Source organism: Clupea harengus, chromosome 14 (assembly GCF_900700415.2).
Source record: "Clupea harengus chromosome 14, Ch_v2.0.2, whole genome shotgun sequence".
In the NCBI taxonomy this organism is placed as follows: domain Eukaryota; kingdom Metazoa; phylum Chordata; class Actinopteri; order Clupeiformes; family Clupeidae; genus Clupea; species Clupea harengus.
Genome location: NC_045165.1, coordinates 25,586,296 through 25,599,609, shown reverse-complemented (window position 1 = coordinate 25,599,609; position 13,314 = coordinate 25,586,296). Strand labels below are relative to the sequence as shown.

Below are 13,314 nucleotides of genomic sequence, written 5' to 3'. Positions count from 1 at the left end.
CCAAACATCCACACATCACTTGCTGTTGTAAACCGTCTGAAGTTGATGGATTCTGGTGCCATCCATTTAATGGGCAGTCGACTGATGGAGGCTATCAGGAGGAAAGACAGGGACTGGGTATTAATTAGTGATGATTACTTTTGTCAACTTTGACAGGAATAAACTGAGGCGTTGTTCCATGATTGTCCTTAAGACAGGAGAGATGTTTCGTGTTTTATAGCTACCTTTGTAATACTCCTCCTCGTCTATGTATCTTGACAAGCCGAAGTCTCCCAGCTTCACACAGTCAGCCTTCGCCACCAGTATATTCCTCACAGCAATGTCTCTACATTACAGAGAAGGAAAGCAAATGACAAACTGTCAATCAGTGAAAGGCATAATTCCATATTTCTGCTAGTTGACCAAGATTGTGTATGCTTCCATAACAAGCTGTGAGTTGCTGGTTTGTATTTGGTTAACACTGATATATCACTTGCTACTGTCGGATCAGCACATCTCACCCTTCACTTTAACCCCATAGATTTCATATGGTGTGTCACTGCGGCCAACCGTGCTAGATGATTCTTTTAATAGATTTCCATTACACCCACCACAGAGACCAGCAGGTAAAGCAGACTGATGAGTGTAAGCTGGGTCTTAGAATCATACACGTGTCCTGCATTAAGAGGTCTGTGAGGCACTTATGAGTTTGACTTTTTTATATTTGTACCTTTTACGTATTTTTATGATAAAAGAGTGTGTGTGTGTGTGTGTGTGTGTGGGGGGGGGGGGGGTTCTTACCTGTGCACCATGTTAACCCCCTCTAAGTAGGCCAGAGCTTTACTGATCTGGAGACAGTAGAGGAGCAGGGTGACGTTGGTCAGGGTGCGCTGGTTCTCTATCAGGTAATTTCCAAGCTGATGGAAAGAATCATAGACAGTCACAGTTATACATTGCAGGATACACCCTGTTAGCTTCGTCTAATACACAATCTATAAGAGATCTAAGATGGTCTCCAACAGCTCCTCACCTCTCCATACTGGTAAACAGCCAGAATCATAGACAGTCACAGTTTTGCTGATAAACAGGTTGATGCAGTAGTTAAAGCCAGCTTCTATCAACTTCGCACCATTGCCAAAATCAAGTCTTTCCTGTCACCCAAAGATCTTGAGAAGGTCATCCACACCTTCATATCCTCCCGGCTAGACTACTGCAATTCCTTGTATACTGGAATTAGCCACTCGTCCCTGTCCCGCCTACAACTAGTCCAAAATGCCGCTGCAAGGCTCCTGACCGGTACCTGGAAAAGAGACCATATTAGCCCTATCCTGGCCTCTCTCCACTGGCTTCCAGTGCGGTTCAGGGTTGATTTTAGGGTGCTCATGTTTGTTTTTAAAGCCCTGAATGGGCAGGCCCCTTCTTATATCGCAGACCTCTTAACCCCTTATTCCACCACCAGGCCCCTCAGGTCGTCTAACTTAGGGCTCCTGGCAGTCCCCCAATCTAAGCTTAAATCCAGGGGTGACCGCGCTTTTGCTGTTTTCAGCCCCTAGACTATGGAACAGCATCCCCCTCTTTATAAGATCAGCCCCCTCTATTGACTCCTTCAAGTCCAGGCTCAAAACCTACTTTTATTCTTTAGCATTTGGATCCTCCTGATTTGAGTTGATCATTTGTATATTTGCTTTCTGTGTATATAGATGCTTAGTTGAGTGTTTTGTTTCTGTTTTTCTATTAGATTTTTTTTGTGATCTAATTGTTTTGTTTCTGTTTTCTATTTGTTTTGATATTTTATTGTGATTTAATTGTACAGCACTTTGGTCAACGTGAGTTGTTTTTAATTGTGCTTTATAAATACATTTGACTTGACTTGACTTGACTTGACAGTTATACAATGCAGGATACACCCTGTTAGCTTCGTCTAACACACAGTCTAAGAGAGATCTAAGATGGTCTCCAACAGCTCCTCACCTCTCCATACTGGTAAAGCTCCATGACGATCCACACCGGGTCTTCCTCAATAATCCCGATAAGTCTCACAATATGGGGATGATCCAGGTTCTTCATGATTACTGCACACAAAGATGACAGACATGACTATCCTTAACCCAACACAAAATATGCTGGTTCCGTCCTATGCTGTTAACATGGGGAAGTGATGCTAGTGCTAGATGCTAGATAGTGGTCTTTTCTCTATGAATGATATTATCACCTGCTTCACTCATAAACTTCTCCTTTACATCGGGAGCGCAGTCCTTGCACGTCTTCACAGCCACACTGATGTTCTCACCAGTCTAGGGAGAGACGTGTCACACATCATGTCAGAGCACGTATCTGTACAGACCTAACACGCGGAATACAGCCAGATAGCAGGGTGGAGCTCATCATTCCCACCATGTAGAAAAAGTCATCACAGATTATGTTTAGATGCATGGGGCTATGGCAACAACTGGAAACTAATTCTAGACATGAATTAGGTTTTCTCTTGACATGACATTTACCTGTTTTTAAACCACAGCTTTATAAATAAAACTTGTTTTTGGTATGAACATAAAAAGAGCCAAAGACAAATGTGGTGAACAAAAATGTAATATTTCATTCTAGTTTAGCCCCATATAACCACTCTTCACTACCAGAACAAAAACCTGATTTGCTACACAGAGAGAAATGATGATTTAGCTGACTTGCCCGACTTTTGTAGCAGCCTTCATTAACTTCCCCAAAGAAGCCTTCGCCGAGGATGCGACCCAGGACAATATCGTCCCTCGCCAGGCCATACTTCACAGCTGGAGAAGGACAAAGGGTTTGTCACTTTCAATTCTAAGTGTTCACCTTTTTATTTCACTGTTATCGCTTAGCAACACAGAAATAAGCATATTGTTGCACTCATACAAATAAATATCATGTTTTATAATAACACAATGCTGATTGTCCAATTAGAATGTGCTCTATCAGTTAAAAGCACTTACTCTGCACAGCATTCTGCTCTGGGATTTCTGCGTATATGTCTGACCCTGGTACAGAGAGTAGAAAGGTCAGTATCATTCACACTCCCTCACTCACTCGCTTGCTCATTCACTCACTCACTCACTCACTCATTCACCCCACTCACTCACTCACACTCCTTCATTTGCTTAATTCCTCACTCACTCGTTCACTCACTCATTCACTCACTCACTCACTCATTCACGCACTCACTCACTCACTAATACACCTTCATTTGCTTAATTCCTCACTCACTCGCTCACTCACTCATTCACTCACTCACTCACTCACTCACTCACTAACACACCTAATTGGCTTAATTCCTCACTCACTCACTCACTCGCTCACTCACTCACTCACTCACTCACTCACTATCTCACTCACTCACTTTCTCACTCACTTACTCACTCACTCACTATCTCACTCACTCACTATCTCACTCACTATCTCACTCACTCACTCACTCTCTCACTATCTCACTCACTCACTCTCTCATGGAGATATCACTCACTCACTCACTCACTCACTATTTCACTATCTCACGCTCCTCTATCATTTACTCACTATCTCACTCACTCACTCACTCACTCACTCATCTACTCTCTCACACGTTCACACACATTCATGTCTGTTTGAGTATCCAAGCAGGGAGGACCTCACATACCTACTCTCTCAGTGCTGATGCGCTTGCTTACGCCGCCTCTGCTCATAAAGAAAACAAAAACAAAATCAAAACTCAAAACCAAGCATTGTATCAAGACAGGAGGAAAAACTCAATAAATCAACAAACAGGAAGCTACAGGGAGAGGACCAATGAAGAGCAGAGACACAATGAAGAGTATTAACTCACTTGTCTGGAATTGGAGGTAGGGATATTTGTTTCTCTCGACCTGGTTAATAAAAAGCTCAGTCAAAACGCAAGACCATAAGATGGAATTTGACTTAAAGTAAAGACTTTATCATAATAGTTCAGTTGCTTTGGATGATTCTCGAATCATCCATAACATTTTCAAGTGCATTTCTCTGAACAAATTGTGCAAACAGCACCATGCAATGTATTACCTGCAAAAGCCTTTAACTTGCTGAAAATCCTTAGTTTATGTCTCAAAATGAAATATATGTGTCAGTGACATGTCAGTGCCATTGTCAAGACAGTCAACACGCTTGGTCATGCTGTCAATGAAACAGTGAACCCAGGAAGATTTCCAAATGTTCCATTTATTGTCTAACTGAGTTTTTTGTATAAGTTGAATGTCACTAATTGCATGTCACTAATTTCAACACATCAAGTTTCCAAATGGTCTATAGTGTAAAAATGTAGTAGAAGGATGTAGAAAATCACCTGAGAAAAAAAGGACAGTGCCCTTATTTACCAGTCTTTATATACTTTGCAGTTTTACACTATACTATCACAAGACTCATGATCATAGCCACATTCAGAAAAGAACCACTGCATTTGAGGCCACAAAACCATTTCCTGAAGGTGTTTGTGTGTCAAAGGCTTTCATTGACCCAAACGACTGCACAGCACTGTGTTTGGTGTACATTTGGCCTGCCGGCTTGCGTGGTGAAACCACTACAGATGATCCGGAACCCGCTACTCATTGAGCTCCACTGGCTGCCGGTAGCTGCTCGCATTAAGTTCAAGTCACTTATGCTTGCATACAGAGTGCTTGCTGGTCCTGCTTCCACCTACCTAAATGCTCTTGTAAGGGCAAATGTTACACCCAGGACGCTGCGCTCGTCTAGTGAGCGTCGTTTGGCACTGCCGTCTGCGCAAACACGGCAATCCAGACTATTCTCATTTGTAGTTCCACGTTGATGGAACGGACTGCCTAGTACTACCAGAGCAGGGGCGTCCCTCTCTACCTTCAAGAAGCTTTTGAAGACCCAACTCTTCAGAGAGCACCTCCCTTCCTAACTGGCACCTTGACTAGCGCTTAACTTGCACTTCAGCAGTTACATTCCTGCACTTCTTTTTCCTTTCTAGGTCGTTTTTCTAATTCTTATGTAAAGTAGTATTTGGACAAAAGCGTCTGCCAAATGACTAAATGTAAATGTAAATGTAAATGTAGATGATTCCATGGAGGGTAAGATTTTGGTGAATGGTGGAAATATGACTGAACACTTTGTTTGGTGACATAGTGGCCCATACTGTTACTGTATATATCCCTCATAGTGGCCCATACTGTTACTGTATATATCCCTCATAGTGGCCCATACTGTTACTGTATATTTCCCTCATAGTGGCCCATACTGTTACTGTATATATCCCTCATAGTGGCCCATACTGTTACTGTATATATCCCTCATAGTGGCCCATACTGTTACTGTATATATCCCTCATAGTGGCCCATACTGTTACTGTATATATCCCTCATAGTGACCCATACTGTTACTGTATATATCCCTCATAGTGGCCCATACTGTTACTGTATATTTCCTGACTCACTGACCCCTGACATTTTAGACACACTTCCTGCATTTGGACACGTTCAATCAAGCCTCATCATCTACAGACAAGTAATTTATCAAAAGTGCCACTGACTGATTAAATATATGCTTGACAAACAATGATAAATGGTTTAACCATTTTGCATGTCATGACTTACACAAGGAATACATACCTAAATATTTTGGGGGATGTGACTATTCAACAGAGAATAATACATAATACATTTTCATCAATATGACACATGCAATTCATTAGCACTTGCATGAATGTACCAGAGCTTTTGCAGTTTTTTTAAACAAAATTGCTGTTATCATGTGCACCAGTGGCTAGATGATGTGGAGGCTGAACAAGTAGTTTTGAGAATTCTAAGTCTGATCTGAGAAATGCACCAAAGCGACTGAGAAAAAATGTAAGAACAAAATCCCAAACATGATACTTTATGATCTTTAAATTTTTATGACCTCTATATTAATTGTTTTGTTTTTGGTAGAAATCAGACAAAAATAAAATGAAGTAATTGATACCAAGATTAAAGAAAAAGTCAGAACGGTGGGTCACATCCACAACCATCATGGCTGGATACAAAACAGGCCATCAGCATACAAGAGAGAGATAAGACTGTTCTCACGATACAAACATAACCACAGGACCTTATCACTGTAACTGCCATGAGAGCAGTCTGTGTTAAAACCTCTCATTGAAACAATAATAGATTTTAGTCAGATAACTCCACACAGAAAATAACTGCTGTTCAAGTAGTTCATATTGAAAAACACAACTTTGACAGTGACATTCCCAATACCTTTGTTAGGCCTGGCAATTACTGATGCGTCATTGCCTTTCTCCAGTCGGTAGTAGCCATCTATGAGGTCGGCCATGTTCTCAGCTATGGAGAGAGTGACTGTATTTACAGTCAAAGGCTGAGCGAGAGACATGGAAAAGTCAAGTGAGTAATGGACCTCCGTACAGCAGTAGCAGCACACAATTATGTTGTGCGTACACAGTGCATGAAATAAGTCTGCGTAACAGGATATTACTAAACACAGATCAGAGTGTTAGCGATTACCTGTTTGGCCCCTTGTATTTCTAAAGATAAATGTGCTTTTTCACCGTCCTTCTGAGAGCATCTCACACTGTTCACCTTGTCGAAGGTCGCAAGGCAGACGGGCTGAAAACCAAAGGAAACAACGCCATTGGGATAGCAGTGCTTGCATGCTTACAGTGCGTTCCCTTTTCACACTTTATTTCATACCTGTTCAAAACACACTAGCCAATGTTGCCCAGGACAAGATGTTACAACAACGGATTCAGCCATCCATTGTATTTATTATTCAGTTAATACTGCCCTATTAACCTTGCATTGTTCAAATATCCAAAGTTGCACATGCATACCATTGTTTGTTTTGTACCATTACTGCTATCTAATTTTATCTTTGTGATATTCCCTTTATTATACTGACATAATCTTTGCACTATGACACAAAGTGTAGGATGTCACAGTACATGAGGAATGTATGCAGGGGTTTACAAAAGCAGTGGTAATGTCTATGTAAGGGCAGACAGCAATAAACTAGTATCATATCTCAGAGTGAACAGTCTGTGTAGGACATATTGTAGATGTAAGCAGATATTATAGATATTATAACTATTGTATAGCTATTGTAGATGTGATGGTTGATATATTTTTGGTATAGCATGCAGCTCTCACCGTGGAGTTCTTGTCTGTGCGCTGGCAGATGCCTCTGGGACTGATGACCAAATCGACAGCCAAACTCCAGCCTTGCTGTGAAGGCAAAACCAGAACATTCAAATTAGACTCATTCCATTAGATCTGAAAATTTGGAGCTTTTTGGCGTCAAATGCATTTTTTGATTGCATTGCATTAGACTTCTTTGCTGTTTCTTAAAAAAAGATATTACCACTATATACCACTCTATGTACTAGCAGCAACAAAAATCAACAAATACCACTCAAGTTGATGTTAAGATGGTCGTTTCGTTTAAGCATCTTAGCCATTTGCTTTCACTTTCACACTTCCCCAGAAAAATTATTTGATGCTGCAGCCTTCATGATCTAACCATTTATCTGCATTTGTCTTTCAGCTACATTCCACTGAAATTCCTATCGGAAAATATTGGAAAGTTCATAAGACATGTCTGTCATCAATGTTGTTCTCCTTCTTTCTCTTTCTCTCGCTCTCTCTGTCTATATATATATATATATAGCTAATAACATGTCATGCTTCATACAGCCAACCACACAAAACGCCTCCCTGCTTGAATTCACTGGAGAAATACCTAGCTTATAAGGAAAGCTGAAAATGGATAAAGGAACCAGTCATCTTAAAATGGAAGAGTCCTCTTTCTCACCACAAGTTCACAGGCGAAGACCTCCTCGTCACAGCTGTTGAAGACAGCGAGTGTCTGGAAGAACTTCATGATGCAGTCCATCTCCTTCAGAGTGGCGTACTGCAGGAAGGTCTGCTGAATCATCTTCCTTAGCTGCTTGGCCTACGTCAGATACAGACACATACAAGCATTATCAAAAGAGCTGTTTAGAATCATACAGATATCAGTTACATTAAAACATGTTGCACGCTGTTATTCAATCGATTTAAACTATACTGTTATTTATTTTATAGAATTATAATAAATCGATTATCAATACATTATTAAGTATAAATAAGTTGGATGAGTAGGCTAATGGGACTTAATATTCATAGGCCTCACAAATATAAAAAAAAATGTGAAACATATTTACAGTATTATTACTTCACCTTCATACTGTCGATGAGCTCTTCGTGGAAAAAAAGGTGGAGGCCCACATCTTTCCTGCAGAGAAACAGTGATGAGGTAATCCTGTTTGTTTCCCCAGACACACACATTCCCCACCGTACACCTGCCTTACAATGGCTCCGAACCATGGCCATACTCTCCAGTGCATGCTCAAACACACACACAGCACATGCAGGCACACACGTCCTCTAAATACTCACTCAAGCTGCTCATAATTCGATTTCTTCTCCAGACCGTTGGCAGTCATGTCTTTGCAAAACCTCCTGTTAGGATATCGAAAGGGAAGCACACATCACCACATCATGTCAAGGTCAAAGTTACACATGACTAAATCTGTTAGGTAGCAAGTTAGGACGTGAAAACGACTACACCGAAAAAGAGCTAAACAACGAACATAAATGTCATCACAACACAATACTCGAATCAAGACCATTATCACCATTAAACCACTGGAATGTTTACTATACTAATGCAGTTTCACCAAATGAAACCTACCGTATCTCCAAGCAGCCCAGCTGTAGGGCCATACCATCACTCACTTTGGAGGCGTAGTGCTGCATGTAGTCAGAGCGCACCTGAGGATGACATCACAGTCATCGCACATTAGCACAACAACTAACACTGGCAGGGAGAGCCACACTTACTGTGGCTTCTGTTTACACCATACAAAACAATGGGAGATTGCTCTTATGAATTGAGTGGTAATATTTACTTGATTTTAGTTGGTATCCATTTATCCATTATTATCTATTTATTTATTTAATTTTATTTCACTTCATGGTCATGTTATATAGTAGTATTTCAACGTCTAATCAGTTTGAAGGAGTCCTAGCTTCCTCTAACAGGAAACTACATTCACAGCTTTGACTATCACACTCTCAAAAATTCACAGAAATACACAGGCAGAACACGCACATGAAACACACCCACACACTGACACAGAGAGACAGACACACACATGCAGACACACACACGTTTACCTGCTGGTAGAAATAAAGCAGAGTAGTTTCATCTCCTTTAAACTTCTCCAAGAAGTCCTTGGGGATGTAGCGGATCCTCAGGTCATATCTGCAGGTGATGATAGAGCAAGAACTCACAAATACAAAAATCAGTGAATTTATCTCTTTCAAGGGAAATAACTGATGTGAAGGATAAATTAATGTGGTCTGGGGGGGTGGGGGGGGGAGGGTGGGTGGGTGTACTAGTGGACAATGTAAACAGCTGATAAGGGGAAACCCAGACAGATTTAGACAGGCCTTCTTCAGTACCTCTAAAGCTCATGATGTCTCCTTTGATGACAGAGAGCATTGTTCACTTACGTATGGGATATTTTAAGATACAATGCCTATTATACTGGTCAAAGAGTATAACTAAATACTTCTGAAAGACCACAGGGAAACTGTTTTCACATCATATACGTTCAAACATCCTATGGAGGAATTGTCAGCTCCCAACATGCCGTGTTTGTGGAGTGACTTAGACCAATAAGATTACTCAGAATGTGCTCCGACTAGCCAGAATTCTCACCTCCACTCTGCCTCCACATGCTGCTGCTCATACTTCTGCTCCACCTCCCCCACAGTCATCAATGGGTGGAGCCAGTGCACCTCGTGGGATTTGAGGTGCTTCAGCTGGAGCCCAAAGCATTGTGGGTACTGGATGTTTGGCCCAAGCCGACCACTGTCCAGGATAGACTGGATGATGGCCTATGGGGTATGAAGAACAGCACTCAATTTTAGTGATTAAAACAGCAAATCAATAAGGAGATAAAATACATCCCCATGCCACTACAGTGAATTGACATAAATTCAAATTAAAAGTGGGTTTGATCTAGGCTTTTTTCTAGAGTAGTGACTCAATAATAATGATAATAGAAATGAGGAAAGGAAGTGAAAGGAAGCAAAGTCATTGCCTCAGCATCTCACCCTGATCTCCCAGGTGCTGTCACACTTGACCAGTTTGAAGTTCTTGCCTGGGTTTGAGCTGTTGCTGGTGAAGCACACCTTCAGGATCTTGGTGGGCCGCTCATCACTTGCAACCCCAAGATCAGGGGCCCCTGAGTCTCCCTGCAGACAGGGGGGGCTCGGCAGTTTCCAGGACAACGTACTGGTGTCCCCCGCCATCTCTGTGCTCAACGTCACACCATAGGTTGCCTCATCTCTGATTCAGAGAATAAGAGAAAGAAGAAGAGAAAGAAGAAGAAGAAATATGATGTAACAATTATGGTTTAATATTTTAGCACACATAGAAAAGACCCATGACTCCAGTTGGCATGAACTGATGTTTTTGTGAAATGATGGCTTGGCACCTTGAGGTGTCGTTTTGGTGGCTTGACACCTCGAGGTGAGTTTTTTTTTTTAAAGCTTCTTGCAATATCCCAAAACATTCAACTACAGTTGAAAGAGCGAGATAAGAGATAAGACGTTAGTCATAAAGAAAGTAGTTAAAAAATAAAGCAAGAGCCAAATGTGCGTAACGCCAATGCCAAACCCGCCCAAAGGCACAAGGACTAGAGACAGACACAACGCAAGTCAGCGCACGTGTTTGAGTGGAAACATTCCCTATTGTCTCCTATGTTAGGTCTAGTGTTGGTAGATGTGACCAGGGGGTCTTATCTGGAACACAATGAACCAGCCTGGAGTCAGGACGAAAACACAGAGCACAGATATTTTCGCCTTCAAGGATCCCTGTGATCAGGCTAACAATATGCTGCAAATAGGAATACACATAGGAAATCCTTCCTACTACAGCTACTGAAGGGGAAAGAATGAAGCGATAAGAATACACTAGAAAGACAGAGAGAGAGAGAGAGGAACAGAAATAGAAGTTCTTTCAGTTGAGGTAAAATAGGAAGTCAGCCGCTGAAACAACTATTTCAGATAGAAAACGGTATGGACCACTCAGCTGAAGCTTAATGCCACTTCCCTATTGCCACTTAAAGGTCATGCAACGCTGCCAAATAAACAAACAAACAAACAAACACAAACATGAAGCTTACAGGTGTAAAATGTGACTCCAATAGTGTCGAGATATCTAGCTATACTGGCATTGACACTTCAGCATTTTTATTTTTATAAAACAGCAACACTGTAGTTATAGTTGTGACTCATTCTCTCTAGCCAGTGACTGCATGTCAATATAACTAAATCTCATAACCTCAGACTATACACCAACAGTAAAAGTATAGGACCAACTATAACACAACAGTGGGCATGTCTTTATGTTCTTCAGAGACAGTGTGGGCATTTTTTTTCTCCATTTCAGACCATTGATCCTAAACTGGAACAGTGATGTTTAGCTGAGACAAAAGCCAACATGGCTGTCAATACATGTTCAGCTTCCTGTAGCAAAATCACAAACATCATCTGAGCTGTCAAAGGGGTTGCATACATTGCATACACACTAATCCCACATTATTGTAAACTGCTCTGAGCAGTACCCAGAACAGTATGTCTGCCCAAACAAGCTTCATGCCAGGCACAACGTACATTCATAAGAACGCAAGTTGACATGCCATCCAAGAAAGGCGTCTAGATTGTTTTCTGAAAGCTAACAGGATTAAAGAGAGCAGCATCAGTGTGAAGAAAAGTGGCCTCAGCTTTTCCTACATGGTTTTGTGGTTGGCCCATGTACAGATTAAAGGTCTGTTATTATTGTACTGGCTCTAACCAAAGCATCAAGCTGATTGGGCCTTGATAAGATGGTGAGGTATACGTGCAGTGTTGCAACAGCAGGAAGAACGAACGTGACAGGTTCCTCCGCTGCCTTGCCTAGTGCATCTCATGCGGTGAGCGTCTCCATCTCTCGCAGGAAGCGGGAGGGGAGAGGTGCCCAGTGAGTGTGCGAACGCCACGGCCCGAGGCGATGGAATGTGTGTTCCTGCTGTCACACCTATAAACCTGCCCCAGCTATCACACCAGCCCATGTGGTACAGCTCACATCTGAGCATGGCTACACGCTGGCAGGCCGCGACAAACACAGGAAACTACTGAATTAGGCAATGGGTGATTATTTAGTGTTTTGCTAAGCAGCTATGTTGCATATGTTGAGACTTTTCCTGGTTGGCAACTCTTGATCCTCTGTAATACCTGTACAAACTTGCCAGAGGGAAGACTTCACAAATTGTTCTCCCTTTAAAATGCCTTGAATGTGATTTCTCCCCTAAACAAAATACTGACACAGCTCCAGTGACAATAACATCTTAATACGTGCATGACTGTGAACTCATCAATCCCATAAATGCCTACAAAAAGCATAACATGCTCCTCACTCTTTCGTGATAATCACATATCTAACTTGACAAACAATATACCGTTATAACAGAGGTTCTTAGATAAGAATTACAATTCTGGACACACAATGTAACATATGCGAGGCGGCACCTGCTGAGCACTCGCCCTAGCTCTTTCAAGCAGTTTCGATCAGAGTCACCGAGGCATGCCCAAATGTCCTTAGTTAACCGATTAAGCCAACCTTTCTCTCCCACTCCATCATCAACTTCCTTCATTAAATCCAACAGTGGCGATATAAGTAGCAACTTCTGGTGACACACCACTAAAGCTCCGTCATCGTAGAAAATTTAGGACATTTCAAAATGACACTAACCTGATGGAAAGGACCTCCTCTAGGCAGCCTCTTCTTCACGGTACACTAAACGGTTTTAAGATCCTGTCCCATAGAAGAACAACTGCGGACAGCTAAGACCTAAAAACTCTGGCCACACCCATAACTTGTCACTTCCTTATTTCTCAAGTGAGTTGCGTCAAGTGCAGGATATTTGACAAGGGCGCGATCATTTTCGGCTATCTGCCACCCAGTGAAATGGAACCGAAATCACCACCTCCACACCACTCATAAACTAAGAAGAGTGAGACGTAGCTCATCCATGTAAATGCACATGTGTAAAACATTTTCAAAATCAAAAAGGTTTGTGTCAGGCAGGTCTAGAACAATAACACACTTGTTCCTTTCCATCTGTGTCCCCCTAACTCCTCACAACGTGCACATTCGTGTGCATAGTCAACCCCTAACATTATTGCTATTAATTATTTTCTTTACGCAGGCTATGGTCTTGTTATTACTTTAAAGTGTATTACTTCA

At 41.7% G+C, this 13,314-nt stretch overlaps 1 protein-coding gene across 2 annotated transcripts in view; it reads right to left on the bottom strand.

Moving 5' to 3' along the window:
* ptk2ba (protein tyrosine kinase 2 beta, a) overlaps window positions 1-12,935 on the bottom strand; it is a 20,567-nt gene extending 7,632 nt beyond the window's left edge. For both annotated transcript variants that reach the window (XM_031580209.2, XM_031580211.2), the window contains exons 1-20: window positions 12,820-12,935; window positions 10,140-10,374; window positions 9,742-9,920; window positions 9,195-9,282; window positions 8,710-8,789; window positions 8,415-8,477; window positions 8,196-8,250; window positions 7,789-7,929; window positions 7,128-7,202; window positions 6,486-6,587; window positions 6,222-6,339; window positions 3,815-3,854; window positions 3,629-3,666; window positions 2,949-2,993; window positions 2,668-2,765; window positions 2,192-2,273; window positions 1,951-2,051; window positions 781-896; window positions 225-325; window positions 2-91 (exon numbers count right to left, since the gene is read on the bottom strand). In XM_031580209.2, the coding sequence (XP_031436069.1) occupies window positions 2-91; window positions 225-325; window positions 781-896; window positions 1,951-2,051; window positions 2,192-2,273; window positions 2,668-2,765; window positions 2,949-2,993; window positions 3,629-3,666; window positions 3,815-3,854; window positions 6,222-6,339; window positions 6,486-6,587; window positions 7,128-7,202; window positions 7,789-7,929; window positions 8,196-8,250; window positions 8,415-8,477; window positions 8,710-8,789; window positions 9,195-9,282; window positions 9,742-9,920; window positions 10,140-10,337 (1,810 nt within the window). In that variant the 5' untranslated portion in view covers window positions 10,338-10,374; window positions 12,820-12,935. The remainder of the gene's footprint in view (window position 1; window positions 92-224; window positions 326-780; window positions 897-1,950; window positions 2,052-2,191; window positions 2,274-2,667; window positions 2,766-2,948; window positions 2,994-3,628; window positions 3,667-3,814; window positions 3,855-6,221; window positions 6,340-6,485; window positions 6,588-7,127; window positions 7,203-7,788; window positions 7,930-8,195; window positions 8,251-8,414; window positions 8,478-8,709; window positions 8,790-9,194; window positions 9,283-9,741; window positions 9,921-10,139; window positions 10,375-12,819) is intronic.
* Window positions 12,936-13,314: the final 379 nt, after the last annotated feature.